Below are 22,620 nucleotides of genomic sequence, written 5' to 3'. Positions count from 1 at the left end.
TGTGGTAGCAGTGACTTCTGGAGTTAAACCTCCTGGCCCAAAACCAAGGGTGGCCTTAACTGTCTTTGAATGCTTGGCCCAAAGTATTATTTGGTAGGGACAAATAGTAGCTGACATACACTGTGCTAGTAATATCCTCTGTCTGCTGTAACAAGATCCTTCCCCAGCCAGTGCAGTGCCCTATTTTTGGAATGTGCTGGCTGGCAGTACAAAGTGGGCAGTTAGTCACCTTGAGTTCCACCCGCTTGACTTTCACTCCCCAGGGTCTCGGCTCCGTGCTCAGTGCTAGCTGCTGTTGGCACAGGCCTTAAGTCAGTCAAAATTCTGTTCATTCTTCAAGATAAGATCTGAAATAAATGTGCCTTTTGAAAACTTACATGGTTGCCATAGCCATAGGAATGAAGCCTTCATTTAAAATCAGCAGCACATCAGAGTCACTGTCTGTGTCTTTTAGAAAATGTTACATGGGGTTATCCAAAGATTCAGAGTCTAGAGAATGAGGAGGACGTGCATTTCCTTAGCTTTGCCTACTTCAGAGAGCTAGCTAAGAAATGTTAGGTTAAATCAAGAAGATTCAAAGAATCTGGTGTGTATGCTCTTTAAAAGTGATAGGATTGTGCTCTGAACTCACCTAGCACAGCTCTGAAATTGCCACAGGAAATCAAATGGAGCTAAAGGGTAAAGTAGACTAGGAAAAAAGACTGTATTGAGACTCAGCAATCCACCTGTGCAAATCCATTTGCCCCAAATCCACCTCCAGAAGCAGCAAGGGAACACAGGGTTCTGTGGGAACACTGGGGTTGTTACATTGTGCTGCATCATCTGAGATAATTTGGTAATGAAGAACTCAGTTCTGTCTCTAGCAAATCTGAATATAATGGCTTTAATGTAGATGATAGAGTGATCCCCATCAAATTCACATAGGGATGTAAAATTTGAGGAAAAATATTTACCTTGGCATCATACCACAGGAGCATGAATGTAGTATGTTACTGGTTTACAAAGGTTATATGCTAGATATTTTTCTTTTCTCTGCATGGCTCTGAAAATAATAATTGAAATGAATGATAATTGTGATTTTGCTATAGCACTTTATAAACATTAATGTAATACTTCTTGTCAGCTTTCACTTCTAGTGTCAACATGGCCAATTTCCAAGGGTTTGTGTATGGTTTGTGAAAATGTACTTTAATGTGATCTTTCTCTTATTGCAACTGTCAATACAGTTGGGAGGTCTGCAGGATAATTAAATTATCACTGGGTTTTTTTTCACATTAAAGCAATTAAAAACAACTTGCAGAGCAAGTCAAACAGTTAAATATGTTCATACAGTCTAAAAAGAATTCTTGAAGGCAAATAATTCATATTTGGAGACAGAAGTGGCTGTGCCTGAAGAGTGTGTGTGATTACTGTAGGATTACTGCTCATCACAGAGGACCACTTTTTTCTTTTTCTGTGTTTTCCTCTTTGCTAAGATGATTATTAAATAGTTTCTATAAATGCAATTAGTCTTTTTTAACATTTAGTATTTTAAAACACTTCAGATGTTTTTGAAGGACAATGTACAGTGGAATTACCATGGATTGTATTAAACAAAATGGGTGCTTTGGTGTTTTAGTAGTAGTATTGACTTGAGAGTGAATAATAATGAGATTTAAGATGTATAAATCCATTCAGGGCCTTTGCTTGAGAATTTGTCTTGATGCAGTTCCCATGTTCTTTCACTCACCCTATCTGCTGCTCAGCCTTTTACCTTTGAAACAGGCAGTATGATTCAGGCAGCAGCCTTTTTTTTTTAGTTTTCAATGGAACTTGACATTTTTTATTAATATTTTGCATCATTTGAGTTTCCTAACTTGAAGAAGTTCAAGGCTATTTGGATGTCTGTGAGAACATTGCTATTAACAATCCCAGGGGCTGGGATTTCATTCAGGAATTTTATAGAGATTTTGCTTGTAGCAGGTGCAGAGCTTCAAATGCTGTCCAGAATCATAGAGGGCATGTGTATCACATCTCAGAGCAAGTGACTAATAATCTTTTGGAAAATGAGATGCATGCTAGAGATCAATTATGTAGAAATGGGTGTTGGGACTGTTCAGGTTTAGAATTCAGATTCTAGATACTTGGTTTCATTGTTTTCCCTTCATGCACATACCTAGCTAACACCAGCTGATTATTGTGTTACAGCACAATTCATGTGGTGGCTGTTTACAAACTGGTCAACAAAAATTGTCATCACTACTTTGCATTCTTGGCATTTTCCTTTGGCATTTAAATTCTTTTATATATTCTGATATATAAGTACTTATTGTAGTATCCCAGAATTATTTTTTCAAGATAAAAAAAGAAAATAGAGGAGCATTGGCAGAAATGATATCACTATGTAGAATCAGTAAATATATTTGTATGTTCATTGAGTTCAGTTATATTTTAAATTCTGTTGCTGTAAGACATTCTGTACTAAAAAAAGGTTTTTTACTCCTTATGGACAGATAATAGGTAAGTAAAGCTTAGTTTGATTTTGATTTATGGGTCTGATCATTGATATTCATCAATGCACAGTGCCTTCAGCTCCTTCTATGTACAACAGATCTCCAATTAACTTTGTGCTAATTTGCACATGTGCAACAGCTTTATTTTCAGCCTACTGTGTTTCAACTCAAGTCTCTACCTACAACTGTTGATCGTGGTGGGGTGCTATTTTCAATATTTGCAAGTATAGAGTACTTGGGGTAAAGTTTAATTGTTAAGATAATGGTTCATAAAAGACCTATACTTTTATATAGAAAACTGAAAATATGCATTTTCTTATCCACTTAGTTGTTGAATAGAAGAAGCACAAAAATACTTCTTAATCAATTTCTTTCAAGTCTTTGTGTTCTCTGCTAGGAAATCATTTTGCTTTTTCATAATTCACAGAAGTTACTTTGTGCTTTTATGGCCAGTGTGTGTGACACTCAGTTCTGTGCTGCTTGTACTGAGACACCTAATGTTGTTTATGTTGTCCTCTTAAATACCATAAGTGATATGAAATATGCACTAAGGACTTCCATAGAGAGATAAATACTTCCTTAAAATTTAGTTTACACAGGTTTGGGACGAAACAACCCACAGAGCAGTTGCTGAGATCGCATACACAGACACTGTGCTTTCTGTAATTTTTAATTGCTTTTTAAATTATAGACTAGAAACTGTTTGATGTCTTGAAAAGGGCTGAGTCTTTCTGTGGTTCGTGCTCTGGTTTGGGGGCTCTGGCTGAAATTTCATAGTCCTTTCAGGAATTCCCTCAGAGAGTTTGGAGGAGTCTCTTCATGAAATGTGAGAAAGCACTAGTTAGCTAACTGTGCAGAGCAGCTTGTACAGACAGGAGAGTGGATGTCTCCAGCCTCCATGCATAAGGTATATTTAAAATCACATTTACTCACAAGCTAAATGGCATGTTTGCACTACACTAACATATTATGTTTAATGGATGCTGGAAACACCACCAATAATCAAAGGATTTTTAGTGAGATGTGTTAGTGTATTGAGGATGGGTTAAGATACTCGAGTATGAGCGTTCTTTCAGCAGGAGATAGCAAACTTGTTTGTGTTCCTTCATTTAAGGCCAAATGTCAGATCATCTTTCAGTAATGCTAGATATTTTTTTTTTTTTTTTGCTAGGGCAGATAATGTTGTGACAGTATTTCAGTGTTGTGACAGTATTTCAATGCTGTTATTCCCATAAATTCCATATTGAATGAAAACGTTTCAAGAGTATCAACTCTGCTTACCTGAATCCTCCTATTTCCTTTGCAAAATTTCTTTGAAAGTCTGGAAAATCATTTTGTGTATTGTCTATAGAGTATAAGAAAAAAGGTACACAGAAGAGGGGATAAAGGAGCATTTCAATTATGTGATAAATAGAAAAGCTTATGTTCTTTTTTGTAAAAATAATCAGCTCTGTATATTTCAGAGTATATTACTGGAGTGGCACACTGAGAGGTTTCCTGCTCGAGGGTCAATTTAATCTTTGTGTTTTGTTGGACACTGCCTACACTGGCTCTGAAAGCTGTGTTTTTGAGAATATAGTTGCTTTGAGTCAGATGAAAAGGGTACTAAGAATGCAGTAATGTTGGTAAAATGGAGTTCTTGGGAACACTGCTTATCCTTGCTTGTGAACTTTTAGTAGTTTGATTTTCTATCAGAATAAACAAGGGCTGAAAGATGAGTAAGTCCTACTGATTATGTGCAAACTTTATCACTCAGCTATTACCAGCTGAAGTCTTGTGTAAACAGCTGGACCGCAGGGGACGTTCTCTAAATTGCGAGGTCCTCCCACTTTGCTACCACAGAATGCTGTCTGCAAGTCAGTCTTTGGCAGCTCATGTTAAAACAGACCCAGTCCCTGTGTTAGGTCATCTATTAGAGGTACATCTCTCTTGTAAATCAAATTAAGCTTTCTCTGGGCATCTGCTTTTTATCATCAAGATTTTTAAACTGCTAACACTCATTACCATGAACAAAGTTGTCTTACTGGAGGACTAAGTAGCTGCATATGGGTTTCCTATGCTGTGGACACGAATTTCCGTGCTGCATCTACGTGCCTTTGAGGAAAGAGCATTTTGTTGATCTGCTTGGGCTCGTGTTTGTATTATTACTGCAGATGCTTTGAAGAAATGAAATTTGCATGTGATCTAAATTTTGAAGTTAAGGAGACTTCTTCACCTCAATTGTAAAATTTACTGTGAGAGCTACCTGCTAAAAGGGCTGAGCAGGACTGGCTCAGAAAGCTACAAGAAGGCATTTTTTTTTGTTTGTCCTCTGCAGGTCTTGTTGCAAAGGTATTAGGAAAAAAAATTATTAAGAGAAGTAAAGGTCTGTGTTGTTCTTCGTAAGTATAAAGGCAAGTTTCAATATATTATATAGAAGTTAGAGTAAGTAAAAAGAAAATCAGTGTAAGGAAATCAGTAAGCACTGACATTTATATTTGCATCATTCTGCTTTAAAATAAATATGTAAAAATAAACATGAGGCTGTACAGATGTCTTAAGATCGATGAAACCCAGTAATGAAGCAGCACACTTGTTTACAGCTCAAGTGGTAAAGTCAGATGGCTGAAGGAGTTAAACACCTGGAGCAAGGCTGCTAAACTGCTAAGCTGGCTTTTGGCAGCAGTGGCAGCGTGCAGGGAGAGTTTTTCCTTCATTATGGTTCACTGACTAATTCATTCAAAGCTGAGAAACCAATTGAGAGTTGAAAATGCAGGAAAGCTTCTTTTCCTATTCTAACCTTTATATATATTGATATATAAGAGGACTTGAGCTGCAGGTTTTAAATGCTTGCTGGACATGAAAGACAAAAATAAAAGAATTAACTTTTTTTTGTAATATGTCCAATGTGCTAGGTTTTATTTTAATTAAAAAACAACTATTCAAAAAATTATCATCTTGTAATTTTTCAATTTTTCCTAATGGTAAACCTAAACCTTATTTTTTGTTACTTTTACTAGTAATTATTTCCAAAGTAGTAAAATATATAGAATTGGCTAAATAAGTATGTGTTATGTAGAATTGACAAAATGCATTTCTATCAAGTATGGTAGTTATCATATTGAATTGTAAAACAATTTTTTTAATAGTTACTAGTCAATTAGCAGTATTTTTGTAAGAAAACAGCTGAAAGTTTTAATTAGCACTTCTTGGCTTCTTACAAATAATCCCTTCTTTTGGTGCTTCCATTTCTATTTACTTTGTTGTTCCTCTGAGCTAAAACTATTCTTTCATGACAAAATATAGGTTCATGTGGCAGATCTTGAGCATTTACAGATAGCAATAACTGGTTTATGAAAGTGCCTCATGTTTGCCTATTTGAAAATAAATACTTCTTTAAAAAGGCTAGAAGTCATGTATGTTTTGATAAATTATATTTTTCAACCACATCTTTTTTATCCTGCCTATACTTGTAAAGGCAAGGAAGAAGTCTCATACACATTCTCAAATTCAATTTAAGCCCACTGCCTAGTTTGTTGAATATGTTTGGGAAGTTTGGAATAGAGTTTTAGATAAACAGATGGACTTACAGAGAATTGAATTACAGGAAATACTCAGTTGAATATTGAGTTTATATTGAAGTTTTAATTTTAGTTTTTCCTCACCTTTTGATTTGGGAAGTTAGACATAAGTTAGAATACTTTTAATCTAATATCTACTTTTGGCTCTGATGTTTTAGTTACCTAAACAAAGACTTAGATCAGTGTTCACAGGAATGCATCAAGTATTGGTTGATTAAGATTTCAAAGGTTTTATTGTTGTTTTTTTTAATATAGGATTGCAATTGTAGATAAATATTTTTCTAGTTTATTAAGCTCTATTTCATCTCTCTATAATTTCAGTTTCACAACCTTTTCCCTCTTATTTCAAGAGATATTTTGAATATGAAAAGATCATGTCAAAACTTAGCTCTACCCTTCATCAGGCTTTTTTAAAATCTGAGTTAGAATTCTGTTTCTAAGATAAACAGATTTGGATCAGAAAGATTTTCAACTAGCTAGTATTCATTTTGGCTGAGAGTTCAAGCAACATCTTTAATCATATTTTTGTTGATTATTTATTAGTTTCTGTGGGAAATCAAAGGACAGACAACCTAAAATACGTCTTCCGTAAGATACATCATGAATCAGAAGCTGTAGCAAAGAATTTCTAGGATGTGCCTTTCATGCACTTATATGAACTGATTGAGAGATAAAATATACATCTTTAGTGTGTGTATAACATGCAGATGAAGGCTGACCCAAAAATGGAAGGCACCACTATCTGGCTGGAGTATGATTTGTACTTCATTACCAAAGTAAGAAAATCTGTTGTGAGAGAAAAGAGTATTTCTGTTCTGTTCCTTGTCATCTGAAGGGCAGTGGTTATCACTAATGCAAAACATCAAAGAAAATTGGCATAAAAGTGCACATTAAGATGATATGGGCTACCTTTGGAAATCTTGCAAAATGTGTTTCCATAATTGGCATGTACTTGTATAGGGTAGTAATAAAATTTGATATCATTCCACAATATCTGTGAGACCCCCATCAACTTTTAGCAGTCACTGTTATGTACTTTTGAATGATGGCAGTTGAAGATTGACCTTAGTACTGACACTAATGAGGAGAGAAGAGTCTCTTCTTGGAATTGAAATACTCTGTGCATTTTTTTGCACACATCAGTGGTAGAAAAAAAAATCAGTTGATTTAAAATGTGATTATGTAAAACTAGTTCTATGTTTTGAATCTGCTGCTGAAAAAAATACCATTCTAAGATTTTTACAAGTTTAGTAACCCACATTTCACTCAGGAAGCTGCTTGGACAGGGAGAAGCACCATTGTCTAACAGAACAAGTGAGAAGCATTTAGCTCATTTCTAGCTGCCAGTTCATGTCTCTGAGCTTTCATAGCTTCTTCAGCTTGCAGGGGATTTGTCTCCTTCCTGCCTTCCCTTTCCCAGTCCTTCTTGGTGCACATTTTCTAGATTTCCTCCTTCTCTAGTAACAGGGTACCTGTCATCAGTGATGTAAATTTTTGCTGCAATAATTTGTTGATACAAACTGAGCAGACAGAATGTCCATCATCAAATGCTCTGCCAGGATGCTGCTGGCTGCCAAGAGAAGGATTGAAATACTGAAAAAGTGATGCATGCCCCTAGCAAGAATACTAGAGAAAAAAATAAATGGTGAGCAGATCCATGCCAGCTTTGTGGTGGAATTTGGATTTTATTCCAAAATGTACTGACATTTTAATAAAAATAATTTAGAGTATGGAATTTTACCATTAAAACCAATTATTTTTCTCATATTTGTTTCCAGTGTGAGTACCAAATACATTTTTCTCTGTGTATACCAGTTTGGCAGTAGAAGTAATTCTGTTTTTTTTCCCTCCAACACAGGATAATAGAAACCAAAAGACAAATATACAATTTTTATAAAATAAATAGTATAACATGTTCTTAATTTTTATTGGAATGCAATCAAATATCTTGTTACAATAATATTTTCTTTCTATAAAATATATTGAGCTTTTTTTCAAAAAAGCTCTTTCTTATGGGGGCGGGGGGGGAAGGTAATGATTTCATTTAAATCTTTAGCTTTTCCTCGTGAAGGTTTCCGAAGGGCAGAGTCTGCTGGAGTATTAAAACAGAGGTTTTGTGCTGCATTTGGAATTGGGTGGTATTTGGCAGTCTGAATATCAGTGCTGCCAAATATAATATGATTCAAACACCACTAATAGTTTCTACTTATCCATATGTGCGATTTTGTAAATGTCTGTGGAAATTGTGCAATACTCATTTTTTGGGGATGATCTATACAGGGGAAAACACAAACTGTGTCCTCATTCTGCATCCTAAGGCAAGATCTCCAAATAAGTGAAAGTATGAGCCACTAGCTAAAATACAGCATAGCTTTTATTTTGAGAGCTTGTGTCATCTTCAGTGTAGAAGTTCTGTCTATCCAAAAATAAATTCATTACCTTGTGCTTCATTTTCATCCAATGAGCCAAATGCTTGGGGAAAGCATCAACTCTTAATTAGAGAATTAAATAAGAATAAATAAAGAATAAATTACGTACAGCCCCATGTTAGCATGCCTTTGTCACGAAGGTGAGAGATGCTACTGCAGTTTATTTGACTTGTATCTTAAAGTGAGAGCAAAGCCTGCTGTGTTTTCCCCTGCCCTTTTCATAAATACTTATTTTTTTATTTTATTGTAGTGATTTAAAGGCACTTGGGACTAAGGATTTTTATTTTTTTAAATAGTCATTATTTCGTTTCTAGATGTAGTGGTGAGGAAACAAAGATTACCTTGTTCATAAGGGAATTGGTGCCCCAGGTTAATGTCCAGGTGTTCTTTCAACTGATGGCTGAGACTAATTTCTTCCTGACCCTCTGGTAACCAGCTGAAGCAGGAGCCCAGCTGGTATATCTTCACTCTTGCATACCAACATCTTTCACTGATTCACAGATTTCCTTATATCCTCAGTACTTCCTCTACTGATTAACAATCTTTGAACAGTAGTTTGAAGATAAATGCTGTTTTACCTTGCAATGGCTGCATCTGAACCAAGGAATGAATTATTATTATTTTTTTTTAAATCATAATCTCATAATGATCCTTGTAAGCTCCATTTGTCAAAAGGTCATAAATTTGAGAACCCATCAAAGGTTTGCTAAAGAAATACTTAACACTGAATATTATCTGGTTTGAATCTTGTGAGTTTGGATGGCATTTCAGCAGGTAATGCTACAAAGAAGAGTTCCTAATATGTTTAAGTCAAGCATTCAGTCTCTTATTTTCTCACACGTGCACATGCACATTTATCTGCTGCCACCTGTCAAAGTTCACAATTTCAGTCAGACTTTGCCTGCTACACATAGACTACGTCAATCTAAAAATACACTGAGCAGCAGAGACATCTGATGTTTCTTTGTTGCACTCTGAATTTTAGGGTGCATTTATCCTGTGCTTAGTTTTTAAGCTTCCTCGCAGGGTTTACAGATCTTTTGTATTCACCATTTAGTGTGTGCTCTATTTGAATAAGGGAGGTGGTAAATGTTGGATGGGAGCAGGTGAGGGGACAGTAAAGGGGATGCCATCAGTTTTAACTGCATCTTAGGAAAGAATATGCTTACCCTGAGGGTATGTGGAAAGTGGAAGCTTCGGAGTCGGAGTTTCTTGTGGGAAAAAAAGACAAGCAAAGTGATCTTTGCAGGTGCTATTGACCAGTGAGGTAGGAAGAAGGCAGATCACTATTTATGTGGTGGAAAATATTAGATGGGAGTGCACAAAATAGAGAGAAATAAATTTAACCTCATGCTGTAAACTTGAGGAAATAGACTCTGAAGACCACTGTCAGGAAAAAACAGCAAAGTCACAAGGGATTCACTGAAGTAAAAAAGCTTCAGAGTTTTCATATGAGCCAGGATAAAACTTCACAGTTCTGAGGGCTTCTCAGCACTACTGTAGATGTATTTGTGTGATGTTACTTGGTTGTATATAATTGAATCATACAGGCTATGTATATTTGGACATTTAGACCAAATTGAATTCAGAGCAAATTACACATAACTGCACCAGCCATGAAGGACTGGTGATTAAGATGTGGAAAGAGAAGGAAGTCCTTATTCACCAGAATGTCCATATAACTCTATGTCTGCTTTTATTGTAGTCACTCAGACTTTTCCTCCCTGTCAGCATGAGAAACATTTAAATCACTATTGACAAATGTAGAAGAGGGAAGGTGGAAGCTGCTTATAATGGTTTGTGTAAAGGATTGTTGTTTGAACAGCTCTTTTGAGAGAACTTCTGAAATTATTCCTTTTGTGTTGTCTTTAAAAACTAAAGTGCAGTTCAGTGAGTTATGTTAATTCTCTCAGGTCTGTGTGCAGTATCATCTGGGGATTCTTCAGTTCCAGAAGGACCTTCACAGCATAACTGCATGTTCTAATTATATAATCACACATTTACACCACTTATATTATTAAGTATAATTGCACTTGCCACGTGAACATGCAACGATAGAGAAAAAATTACTTTGAGAAAAATGATACAACAGAATCTTTAAAAAAATTAAATATGTAAGACATAAGTACCAAAATAAAGTATATACTAGAGACTAAAAACTCCCATGATGCACAAATATTTGCAAAGTCTCAGTGTTTTCTTATGCAAGCACTTGTGAAATCTTTGCCTTAATTTGGCTGCAGTTTTTGTTGTTAAACTCATCTAATGTCTGTGCTACATAGAAATAATACTCGTTGTTGAGAACTGTAGTTCTGGATGTAAGCAGTCAAACCTCTGTGTATAGATTCTACCATCCTGTTTAGCTAAGGAAATATGATCTAAATGGCTTGATGGTTTTACAAGACTTAGTAACAGAAAAACATGGTGCAAGAGTTGGTGTGGCACAGGTCTGCAAGTGGCACTCTCCATTCTATCCCTGGTGGGTATTGTCAGTGGGAACTGTTGTTCCACTGCTGATGGAACAAAAAAATTTTGGATGAGGCAAAAGTTCTGTCTTTGAGGTATTGTGAAGATTGCTAGCATATTTTCCACAAGCACTCTGTGAAGAGAAGAGCCTTGGTCCAAATAGGTGTACTTAGACTCATTCCCCAGACTGTTTCGGTTGGACCCCGATTTATCTTTTCCTAAAACTATTGATTTGTGTTAAACAGCTTTTGCCTTTTATTCAGACCTGGCTGGAGTTCAGCAATTTATCTGAAGTTGTGAAGGTAGTCTAGGACGACTCATCAAAGGCTCAGCAAAAACAGTTTCTTAATGGGAAGTAATTTTCCAATCACCATGTAACAGAGCTGTAATAATACATTGGAGTATCCTTTGATGTAGCTTAAGGCAAACAGTTGCCTAATAAGAATGCCTAATTGTGTAGGTTTCATTGTATACAGCTCAGGAACAATTTCCAATAGCTTCTAAGGTATTATGAGTTACTTTTGACTGAAATTTAAATTCAAGATTATATCATATAATGAAAATGGAGACATGCTGCATTAGCATAATTATATCTCTCTAGTTGTAAATATTTATATAACAATAGTGCAAAGACCAAATATAGTTATGTGCTTTTCTTCCAGTTGGTCTAAACATTCAAGAAAAACTAGCTCTTCAGCAGTTCTAGGAATAGTTTACTTGTCCAGTTACAAATAAGCTTTTAGAGGATTTAAGCTCACCTTTGTAACACAGATTTTTTTTCTCTTATTTATTTGCTTCAAATATTTCACTTTTTTTTTAATGGTATCCCATGAAATTTCTCGTACTTCGAAAAAGAAAGCCCCTTTAAAGTGAAAGTTTCTGTTGAAAATGTATGCTTATAAATCTCACCTGTACCTTTCTTTTAAAGAGAAGCCCGGAGAGGGGACATTGTCTGCTAGGTATCTCTCTGAACATGTGGGCTGAATTACTCAGCAAAGAATTGAACTACACTGTTTCAAATTGGTTACGGTGGTAAAAACTGCCTCACACTGCTCTGCAGAAGAGGGATGGATAAAATGCTCTTTGAACAGTCAAGATTTTTTTAAAATGTCAGTGCAGAGGGCTTGCATTTGTGTTTGGCTTTCTAGACCTGCCTCTTGACCTTCTAATTACTTGATTTGAAACAGCACTGAGGGTATAATAAAACTGGAGGTTGTCTCTCGTTTGCTTTATCATAAATTAAAGCTGTTAGTTTGGTGAGGTGAAAGTAAAGGCAGAGTGTTCATTACTGCTCAAGTGACGGCTTGTCAATAGCACTGCCTTTTAGTTTGTTCTAGTCAGCACTTGCTGTGCATTTTGTTGGACCACTGGGAAATAAATACAACAAGATTATACATTTGGAATACCACAAGAGTTCATGAAGGGAAAAACCAAAAAAAACCCCAACCAGATGATAAATTATACACTTGGTAGAAAGTGACATGCTATCTTGTGCTATTAACAACCAGAGATAATTGCAGTGAATTGTAATTGCAGTTTGCAACTTACAGTACAGTGTGTCCAACATCAATCTTAATAGTGAACAAAGCAATTTATATTAAAAGTTAATTCACTTGGTAAGTTTCGGCTGTATACAAGGGAGCTAACAGATGTAGCTTTTCAGAAAGTTCAAAGGCGTTTGGAACATGGAGAGAAATGCTAATGTAGTAAGCCTCAGAGAAATATTGCATTACTACTTGTAATGAAAACAAATGTATGCCATTATATCCCAGTTTGTGTTTATTTAATAAACTATGCCGTTTTGTACATTGAAGAAATTCTGTTTCTGAATGTTACAAAACCAGATTTTTAGTCATAGATTATACAAGAATAGCAATTACATATGTATATAGCAAATGGGGTCTACATTTCCATGTATTTGATTCTATATTCAGTTTTAACTTACTTCTTTCGTGAGTCGGTGCTGAAAAGAGTGTGTGTATGTGTTTATACATACGTATTACTGGAATTTTTAAATCTAGGCCTTTATTCTGGAATTGTTTAGTAGTGCCCAGAGTATTTTGCTAGGTTGCCTGGTTATAATTACTCTAGATTTTGAGTGATATCTTTAATCAGGTTTAATTAAAATGAAACTTTATTTTGGGAGGGCCTAACACCCCTTCTCAGGGAGATGATAATCTGGCATTCACTGACCATCCACTGGTGCCCTCCTGTCTGGGAGAGCTTCTGCGTACTCGCTGACTTTGTTTTGTGGGCTACAGCACTTCACATTTACTTTAACAAGCATTACCATTCTCTGAGTGTTGTGGTCAGTCCTTGTTGCTCATCAAATGACGGAGAATTCCCTGATCTGCAGAGTCATGTTCCAAACACGTAGTGCTGTGCTCTGGGCCTGGCTGTGCGTTGGTGGGTGACCATTGGTACAGTTTGAAAATGCAGGGTGAAAATGCTGCTGTTTTTGGTAGTTAGCTGGCAAAGTATGAAAATCTCCAAATTAAGGCATACTTAGATTGGCCTAACTGGGTGATTGCAATGTTTTTTAGAAGGGGGAAAAACACTGAGAGGGAAGGGGATTGAGAAGGTTTTACTTACTGTCACCTTATGCATCCCCATCTCATTCAGAGGGTTCATCCAACAGAAGGGAGCATTGCTCCCCATTTTGTACCATCTTGCTTTTCCATAAATGTCTTGTCCTTATGAGAGAGCAGAGTTCATTCATATATAAGTCTTGTCTAGGGTTTCCCCCAATGTGAGCTGCTTTAGTTCTACTGAATTCAGTGGAACAAAGACATTTAACACTAGCTAATGATTGATTCTCACAGGAGTTTGGGGAGTAGCTGAAAAGCTGGACTGAGGCTATTTTTCTTCTTCATGACATTATTTTTGTCAGGTAGGTAAGAATGTGTAATTCAGAACTAACAGTCTTGTTTAGATGGATAGCTTGGAGCTTTGCTTGTCTCTGCTGAAGGAAATCCGGAGCTACACTAAATGTCTTATACATGTATCTTATATTGTCTCTCTTATACAATGTACACATGTGCATTAGGCAGGGTTAGGGTTTCAGTAAAGATCTGTCCTATTAAAAATACAGTCTTAAATTACTTGATCATTTAAGTTTTCATGTGGAGATAAACTAACAGTATGTAGTAGCACACTTCTAAATTTGATTGCAAATACCTGGCTGGAATTTTTAGAATGATATAGAAGATAAAAGAACCTTTGCTTTTTTGCTGGTAATTAATTTTCTCCTGTAAAGCAACATACTGAGTCTGACATAAATTGGCAGGAAAAGTAATTTGAGAAACACAGCTTAGAAACGTTACATATAATTTTCCATTTGTTTTAGCAAAAGTCATCTATAGATCTAAGGGATGTTTTGACAGCCAGTCATTATGGATATACATTATCCTATTCAAGCTATTTTTGTTTACTTTTTCATAGGTAATAGTAGAATTATTAAAAAGACAGAAAAGTATATTTTACTTCATTTTATCAAGAGCAAGTTTCTGCATATGTGAATTACACTAAGTTGTGTAATTCATTTTTCAGACAAGGGCATGTGGTGCTGGCTGTATATATATTTTATATGTCATAATAGGAACTGAGTTCTTTGCCCTAGCTTTTTCACTGTAAGTGCATGTTCCATGTATTATTCTGCTAGCAGAACACCTATCCAAAAAAACTTCAAACCAAATTGATCCTAAAATGTATGTCTAGTCTGTAACCCATTTTACATTGAAAAGTAGAGGGAAGTTGGGCAGGGCAATGTGTAGAATCACTGCTCCTGGCACTGGAACATCTGCCTGCCAGCATGGGCAGGTGGATAAACACAGGAGTAGTGCTGTAAGTTCAGAGCAAGGATCCATCAAACTCCTGTTCTGCCTCCAGGAGTGGCCACGTGCAGATACACAGGGAATAAGGACAGGGCAGGTACAAATAGTATTTTATTCAGTCTCTAGGTATGAATGAAGGGGATTCTTAGCTGTGATGCCAAGGCCCCAGTGCTGTGTCTGGGCAGCTGCTCCAGATACGTGCTGCAGTAGCCTTGGAGTGACTGACTCTTGCCCTGGGGCAGTGGTGGAGACCTGCCTGACAGGGACTTGCTTTCCCTCTTTTCAGGTAGCACTGGGATACAGTAGCAATGCATGAGGCTGGGAAGCACAGGCTGGAATGGAGTAAGATTGTCTTGCAGGAAAAAAATAATTGGAAAACACAAGGAATCAAATTTTTGAAAAGCTCAGCAGTTAAAACCTTCTATTTAACAATCTGGTTTAAGGAGACAGGTTTTCACAGGAGTTCATGTACCATGTATGGATTTACTGTTCTTATATATACATTCCATAAAAAGGTGTGCCTGTCTTCTTCCCCAGGCACTCTTTGAGAAATGTCAAAAGTGCAATTATAGAACTAGACTACTTGGGACCCTTCACTCACCTAGAAATTAACATAAATCATAATCTGGGAACAAAATTTATTCCTAGGCTTTATTGTCTCCCACCAGAACAGTTAAATGGCCAGACATCAGAATTACTGAGCTGTTAGAAACTCTTCACCCAGAACAGAATTTATTTGGTGTTTGCACATGGATGTCTGTAGAAGGAAGATTCCTGAAAATTAGTCTTGTGAGTCAGATGTGGCTTAGTATTTTCTCTTTGTGTAAATGATGTCACTTTGTCCATTAGTAAGAATGTTTAGCATTAATTTGTTGTATGTTCAGCACCTAATTCAGAGAAAAAGTTGCAAAGTGTTAAAAAAAGAAACTTAGTGTCAGGAATTTATTAATAATGAAAATGAGCAACATGGGGAAAGCCTGAAGGATTCTACAAGGTAAGTAATGGAGCATGCCATGAAATACCTTTTAATGTACTTGAAATCATTTACAGTATTGCTGAAACAGAAAAATGTAAGTAACGGAAGGATCTACTATGATATTTTTACTTCTTCAAAACTGAAATATATTAGGGATAAGGAGAGGAACAGGAAGCAGAAGACACTGACTAGCAACTCCTTTTTAAATATTAGGATACTAGAACCAGATTAACTGGTTTGCCAGTGAAGTTGGAGAAATAAAAGCAATAAATTTGTAAATTTTAAGTTCCTGTTGTTTCTTTGCAAGATTCCAAGAAATCGTATGCACAGAGGGAAATACTTGCACATTTTGGTAAAAATTCAGTACCTTCAATTATAGTTTTATGTTTGCATTCTCTGTTCACTAATACAAACATCGTTATGTTAGTCCTTCCATATTACTTTTTGGCCGTAGATCTCTGAACATCTTACTGAGAGGTAAATAATGTTGTATTTCAGGAAACTGAGGAACAGAGAACTCATCCAAAGTGACTTTGAAATATTGTGGTGTGTTACTTTATTTAACAACTTTTAATTATCCTTTCAAACAGTAAAACCAGTATCCTATTTGGATAGCATGCCACATAATGGAAATGAAAAATACGCACTACAAGAAACAAGATTATGGAGACCGTTGTGTGAAAACAATTTGCTGAAAGCATTTAGGCCATTCTTGCAAAATAAGGATGTGTTAAAAAAAAATTATATTCCTGTAAGGAATTTTAATAAGATCCTCTTCGAACTTGAACCTAGTTCCAGTTCTTAGGGCTTTTGTGGGGAAACACAAGTCTAACTCTGGTTACATCAAGACAAATGAAACCAGGTCAGGAAACCCAGCTCCACCACCACTACAGTCTGTGAAAACACAATCCAGCCTGAATATTTGGTGTGGTGTCTGTGCTAGGAAGAAGCATGAACAATTCTGGTAAAGTAGTGAAAATAGGAATTTGGGGTTTGGAGGGGTTTTTTTGTTATTACGAAATATGCAAAACGGGTGAAGTTATTGCAAGCTGGATGTTTGCTGCTGTGCATTTGTGTTTCAGGATCACAAGTAGCTCTCTGGTTTTAGGCATTAGAAAAGGGATGTCAGTGAGGCTATTTTTTTTTTCCAAAGTAAACAAACACACAAGTAGCAGGGTTAAACAAAGAAAAGTTTTGGTTATTAAATAAAGTTCCAATACTTCTTACTCAAGATATTTGCAGCAAGTTCTCTGGAGTAGAAAATGAAGGGAATGTGCCATGCAATTTTTCTTTAGCCTTTTTGCAATGCAACAGGGCAATCGATACAAATCTTTGCAGTAATCATATATTGATTTTCCTAGAATATAACTCCATTTAAAGCATTTTTATCCCCAGGAGTGAAAGCATTGGAGGCTATCAAAGGAGGAAGTAGCTTTCCTTGACCCCATCTGCAGTTCACATTGATTAACAGAGGCTAGGTAAAATAAATAAATATGTGTGAGAGAGAATAAAGAAGAAAGAGTCACAGAAAGGTTAATACTGGCTGGGGAGAAACATAATTATAGTGCATTAGGGTTTTTGTAAAATTATTAGGTCAGGATAAGCTAACAAGTGACTTGGAGAAGGTGGATTCTTCATTAAGTCAGAGCCAAATACTGCAATACTCATTTTTCAGTGACTGTGCTACAAGTTCAAATAATGTGGAGCTTTCTAATGATCTGCCCCTGTGCACATGCAGGTATCAGGACAGTGAAATTGAGTTGAAACTGGTAGGTTTTCACTTTACCCTGTAATGGAACGTCTGTTATGATATACTGAGCCTGGGACAAATTCATAGTGAGTGTGCAGAGGTGGCATTGAAAGAAGCTTGATGAATCCATGACATTTTATTTTCATTAATTGTAAAAATGCTGTTGTCGTAGATGGTTTTTAAAAGTTGCAAAACCACAATAGATTTGTTCTCTTTTTTATTTAATTTTATGAAAGATTAAATATCATGCAAGATATTATTTTAAGATCATTTTAGTAACGCTGAAGCAAGTCTCTTCTTCTTTCATGTGCTGAATGCAATTTTCAGTGTTTAACCTCTTGCTTATTCACTGGAACTGCAAAGTAGACGATGTCACATCTCATGTAAGTGTCACACTCTCCTAGGAGACAGTAAAACCAACGCTGTATGCCATAATTTTGGAATCAGATTTTTCTCAGAGTCAGGAATTTTGGGATTTTGTGATTAGTCTTAGCTGCCCCAAAAGTCCCTGCAGCCCATCCCATGCATCTCTATACTTTCAATCTGGCAGTTTTAACTCCTCTCCTGCCACTTTGGTCATTTCCTGGCCTTTATCTTCCCTTCCCTATGTTTTTGTGGTTGAAGCTAAATTCTCCTAGATCAGCCTTTATTAAATTAAAAGGTGTGTGTAGCCTCATTATCCTTTGCAATGCATTGTAGTTGATACTGTTTGTTTTACCAGCAGCTTCAGAGCTATTTTGCTTCAGGCAAAGCAACTACTACACATTGTCAGATAAAGTACCTTATCTGTCAGCAGCACTCTTGTGAATTAATCATAATTCAATAGGTTTACTAATCAAGATTTGAGATGAATGTTTTGATAGAGCAATCAGATTTGTCCAATCTATCATTACTTGACAGTTGCTTTAGGCAGAGTGCTAACTTGGCATTAGGACCTAGTTTGGATCAGTTTGGCGTGGCCCCACCAGTCAGTGGCATCAGTTAATGAAGCGATGGACATCTACATAGATACTAATTATAGTTCTTTTTCAGTTTGAGAGGGACTGGAGTGAAGCTGAGATCAGGCAGCTCACACCTACCCTGTTCCACATTATCAAAACATTTTTGAACCAGGAGTTCACTTTGTAATTTTCACAAATAACAAAACTATTCCAAGCTCGTTGACAAATCTGAGACATGATTTATGGTAGCATATGCAAACATTGCTTAGGACTGAAAGGGTCACTGGAATAGAAAGGAGATAAAGTTAATATGTTGTTAAGTGTTGCTAATTATGAATCAAGTCACGTCTGATGTCACTAAAATTTGTTCTTTATTTTGCCCAGTTAAACATTCTTGGGGGTAATTTACAACATAGCTTGCAGCAGTTTCCTCAATTTGAAAGCATAAATGAAGGCTTTCATTGTATATTGACATATTTTTCTTGTTAAGCAATGTTTAAAGTACTGATACAAGGTGCTGTAATAGTAGGTTAGACTGCAAGTGCAAGTTTGGTACATTGTAGTCAATAATGCATTAGTGTGGGAAAATGAAGTAGAGAATTGATGTGTTTGGGGTTTTTTTAAGATGGGTGGGGAAGGAAAAAAAAGCCTTTAAGCATCCACAGCTAAATATAGACCTGTTTTCCTAGTTCATGTAATTTTAGGGTATGTATTAGTAGTATGAACACAATACATGTGTGGACCTCTAGTTTCATCATCATTTCAACATATATTCTTTCTCTCATGCTAATCTTATGGTACTCGTGACTTTGGGGAGAGCATGTACATGGTGATGTGATGGGAAGCCCACTGTGCACTGTCCTCTGTACAGAGAGTGGCTGTAGCTGAAGCTTGTTCTTGTGCAGCAGGTACAGAGAACTGTCTACCCATTACATCCTCTTGAAGCTTAGCACAGAGCTAAAACCAGTCCCTTACCAATGGGATGTCAGCTCTTCTGTCTATGTACAGTTTCTCTTTTAATAATTTGAAAACTTGAAACACATTAGGTAAAAGAAGAAGCTAAAAAGTACTAATTCTAATATAGGTATTCAGCCCTAAGCCTCAAAACGTGAAAACCTACAGGCTTAACATTTTATATAGCAGAAATTAAATGCCTATACTGTTGCAGTCAGAGGAGTTTAGTACAATGGCAGGGTAACTTGCCTTGCTGATATTTTGGTAGCAGTGTCATTTAGTGATGACTTCAGAAGATTGTGGTATAAATATTTGTGTTCACTTGATGCTAAATAAGCAATCATAATGCTAGATTGTTGCAGCCCTGCTTTAGTTGCTTTCCTGGAGTAATCTGTGAGCTCCAAAGGTTCACTAACTCTAAGAATATATGCACAGCTGCTTTGTAAAGTCCTGGTGCAAATACCTCTTGGAAACTGCACTGGAATAAGGCTGCCAGCAGCACTAAAGACTATTGGCAGGTGAGCTGAGTCACAGCCTAATGATCACCTGACCTGTATTGAATCTGTGGCAGACAGTGAGGACAATAACTCCTCTCAGTAATGATCAATTAGATACTTTCCTGGTTAACTTCAGCACAAGTGGAATGCCTTCAGTACCTGCTGCTTGTCAGGGAGAATGTTCCTGTGTCATCTTGTAGAGCAACATTGACTAGTAAAAAAACCCCAAAGTGATACTCGAGTGCAAGGAAAAATGAACCTCTAATTTTAACATTTTGGGTGTTTTTTAGCATAACCTGCCAAAGTTAAAAAAAAGAAAAAAAAATACCATTTTATGACTTTTATTTTAAAAAGAAATTTTTTATTTTTGCCAGTCACTACTGTGCTAAAAGCCAAAGTGAATATTATTTGTACTCACTGGTCATAAAATACCATAGGCCTGTTTCTATGGAGTGATGAGAATTACATTGACTTTGCCACCACAGGATTCCTTCTAATATCCTGTCAACATTCTCATGCCCTGCATTTACTGCTGTGCTCAAATCCCATCTCTCTGTAACATTTAAAAGGAATAATGAAAGAGCATCTTTCCCAATACCAATCTACCCCGTTGTTTCATTTGTACACTGAACTACTGTTGATTACTTTGCAAGTTCCCTCCACCTGGTAAACTACCTGGGTGAGAATTTTTCCTGTGCAAATTTAGATGAAGAAAGCTTTTTGGTGATCAATGAAGTACCATGTATGTAAAGTGGGTAATTAAATTTCTTTCCTTCCTCCATCAAATTCTGCAAGTTAAAAATCCCATTCTGAGGTTCTCCACTCACTCAAAACCCTAGTGCCTTGACAGCCACCTTTGACTTCATTTTCTTCTTGATAAAATCTATCATGACATGCAAGAGTGCCTTGCTCATGTGAGATGAATGATGGTCCTTCATACTTACTACAATAACATGAGATTAACATAGATCAAAGATTTGCTAGAGTTATTAAGAGTAGGCAGTCTCCATATACTTAATATATCTGGATTTTTTTTCTCTTTTGCTAGTTAACATATCAAACTAAGAAATAGCAATGAGTCATTCTGCTTTTTTTCCTTTAAAGCGCTAATAAATGTATATGAGTTGACAGTTTTATAATGGTGAAGAGATAAAAAATGTTCTTGGTAAAAAGATGCTCTGTGTGAATCCTTGTATGAATTTCTGTTCACATGGTCATATATCTAACACCTGTGTGATCCCTCAGGCAATTCAGTCACTCATTTTTCCTGCCAATTTGCTTGCTTCATTTTGATCTATGTTTGCTATCATTTGTCAACTGACACCTTTAGCATGTTTTCACATCAGTTGTTTTGAGAACACGAATGCTGATAATTACATCAGTGCTGTCCCACTGCAGAAGTATAGACTAGACAGTCACCTGGGACTAGTTTTTTATAAGTTATTTAACAGTTATTAATTTCTGATTTTCATATGTTGCAAAATTGATGGTTGCTTATCAGTTTCTCTCATTGCAGATTTGTAGCGGTAACTACAACTCCTCCATTAAGTGCATGTAACAATGGCTTCAGTATTTGAGCTTTTGGTTGGGTCTTTTCCCCAGCTGTACATCTCTTGCCTCCCCTCAGATAGATGCCAAAGACCTAAAGAATAGTCTCAGGGTTCTAGTGCCTCAGTTTTTCTCAACTTCCTTAGTTTAAAGCAAAATTCCCCAGAGTTTCTGCATGCACATGGCTGCCATCTCTGCATTCCTAAATTTCCATGAAAGATCAGTATTTTTCATGACTTACTGAGGTTCCCTAAGGGCTTCATGCAAATATTCTTAACGGTGTCAGGCATTCCTTGTAAGTTATGTTTTTTGCTCATTACCATGGTAGTTCCATCATCCACTTCCAGGTTCTGGTTGTTCTTCCTTTCTGTGGGAGCAGTCTTCTCTCTAGCATTCACTTTTAAAAATGAGTGTGGGTGAGATCTAGAGAGTAATTGTGGTTCCCACTCATATATGGCTTTGCACAAACAAGATATCCCAGAAGACTCCTTGCCGAAGTTAATTTTCATTTTAGTCAACTGGTTCATGTGGTTTTCTTCCCCAAACCTCATGCCTTGAGAATGGAAGCGTTCAGTGCAAGGAGTAACTTGTCTTTCTGTGTATGTGGGACTGAACATTTCACCAAGCTGTTGTCTTTTTATTTAGACAAAGATCTAAAGACATTATGAAATAAGCCAGAAACTCATTGAAATAGGATGGCATTACTGTAACAGAAACACATTTTGTATCTAAGCAGTAGATGAATCTCCTTAACACAAGTTTTAAATAAAACAAGAATTGTTCCAGTAGTGTTAAACAGTGCTACTGCTTTAAGAGACTTACCCCAAAGGGCTTATTACCACAATTTTCCAAGTCTTTAATTTATTATGTGCTCGGTGTTTTACTACCTTTCCCAGATTTTAGTTATCTCAGCCCCACTCTTGAGTGCTGAAAGGTCAAGAGGTGCACTGCAAAGGCTGTGAGTGGAAAGGCACATCAATGCTAAAATGTTTATAGACTATTTGAAATCAAGGAAAACAATATAAAGATGTTTACTTCTGAAATGCTTGTGCATATTCTGATATCTGGCATAAACCTTCTTTAAACATTGTACTGCATAATTAGCATTTACCTTTGTATCTATGCATTTCTTCATAAGTGTCTAGAACAGGATTTACTGGGAATTCAGTATGAG

At 36.4% G+C, this 22,620-nt stretch overlaps 1 protein-coding gene across 8 annotated transcripts in view; it reads left to right on the top strand.

Annotated features, from left to right (window-relative positions):
• Nucleotides 1-22,620, top strand: part of FTO (FTO alpha-ketoglutarate dependent dioxygenase) — a 330,070-nt gene that overhangs the window by 145,630 nt on the left and 161,820 nt on the right. Inside the window, exon 9 of one of the 8 annotated variants that reach the window (XM_069027334.1) lies at nucleotides 4,810-4,885. The exons of the other annotated variants lie outside the window; for them this stretch is intronic. Within the exon in view, the coding sequence (XP_068883435.1) occupies nucleotides 4,810-4,846 (37 nt within the window). The 3' untranslated portion in view covers nucleotides 4,847-4,885. The remainder of the gene's footprint in view (nucleotides 1-4,809; nucleotides 4,886-22,620) is intronic. 8 annotated transcript variants of the gene reach the window in all.

Source organism: Aphelocoma coerulescens, chromosome 11, assembly GCF_041296385.1.
Source record: "Aphelocoma coerulescens isolate FSJ_1873_10779 chromosome 11, UR_Acoe_1.0, whole genome shotgun sequence".
Lineage (NCBI taxonomy): Eukaryota > Metazoa > Chordata > Aves > Passeriformes > Corvidae > Aphelocoma > Aphelocoma coerulescens.
This window is presented reverse-complemented; position numbering and strand designations above follow the sequence as displayed.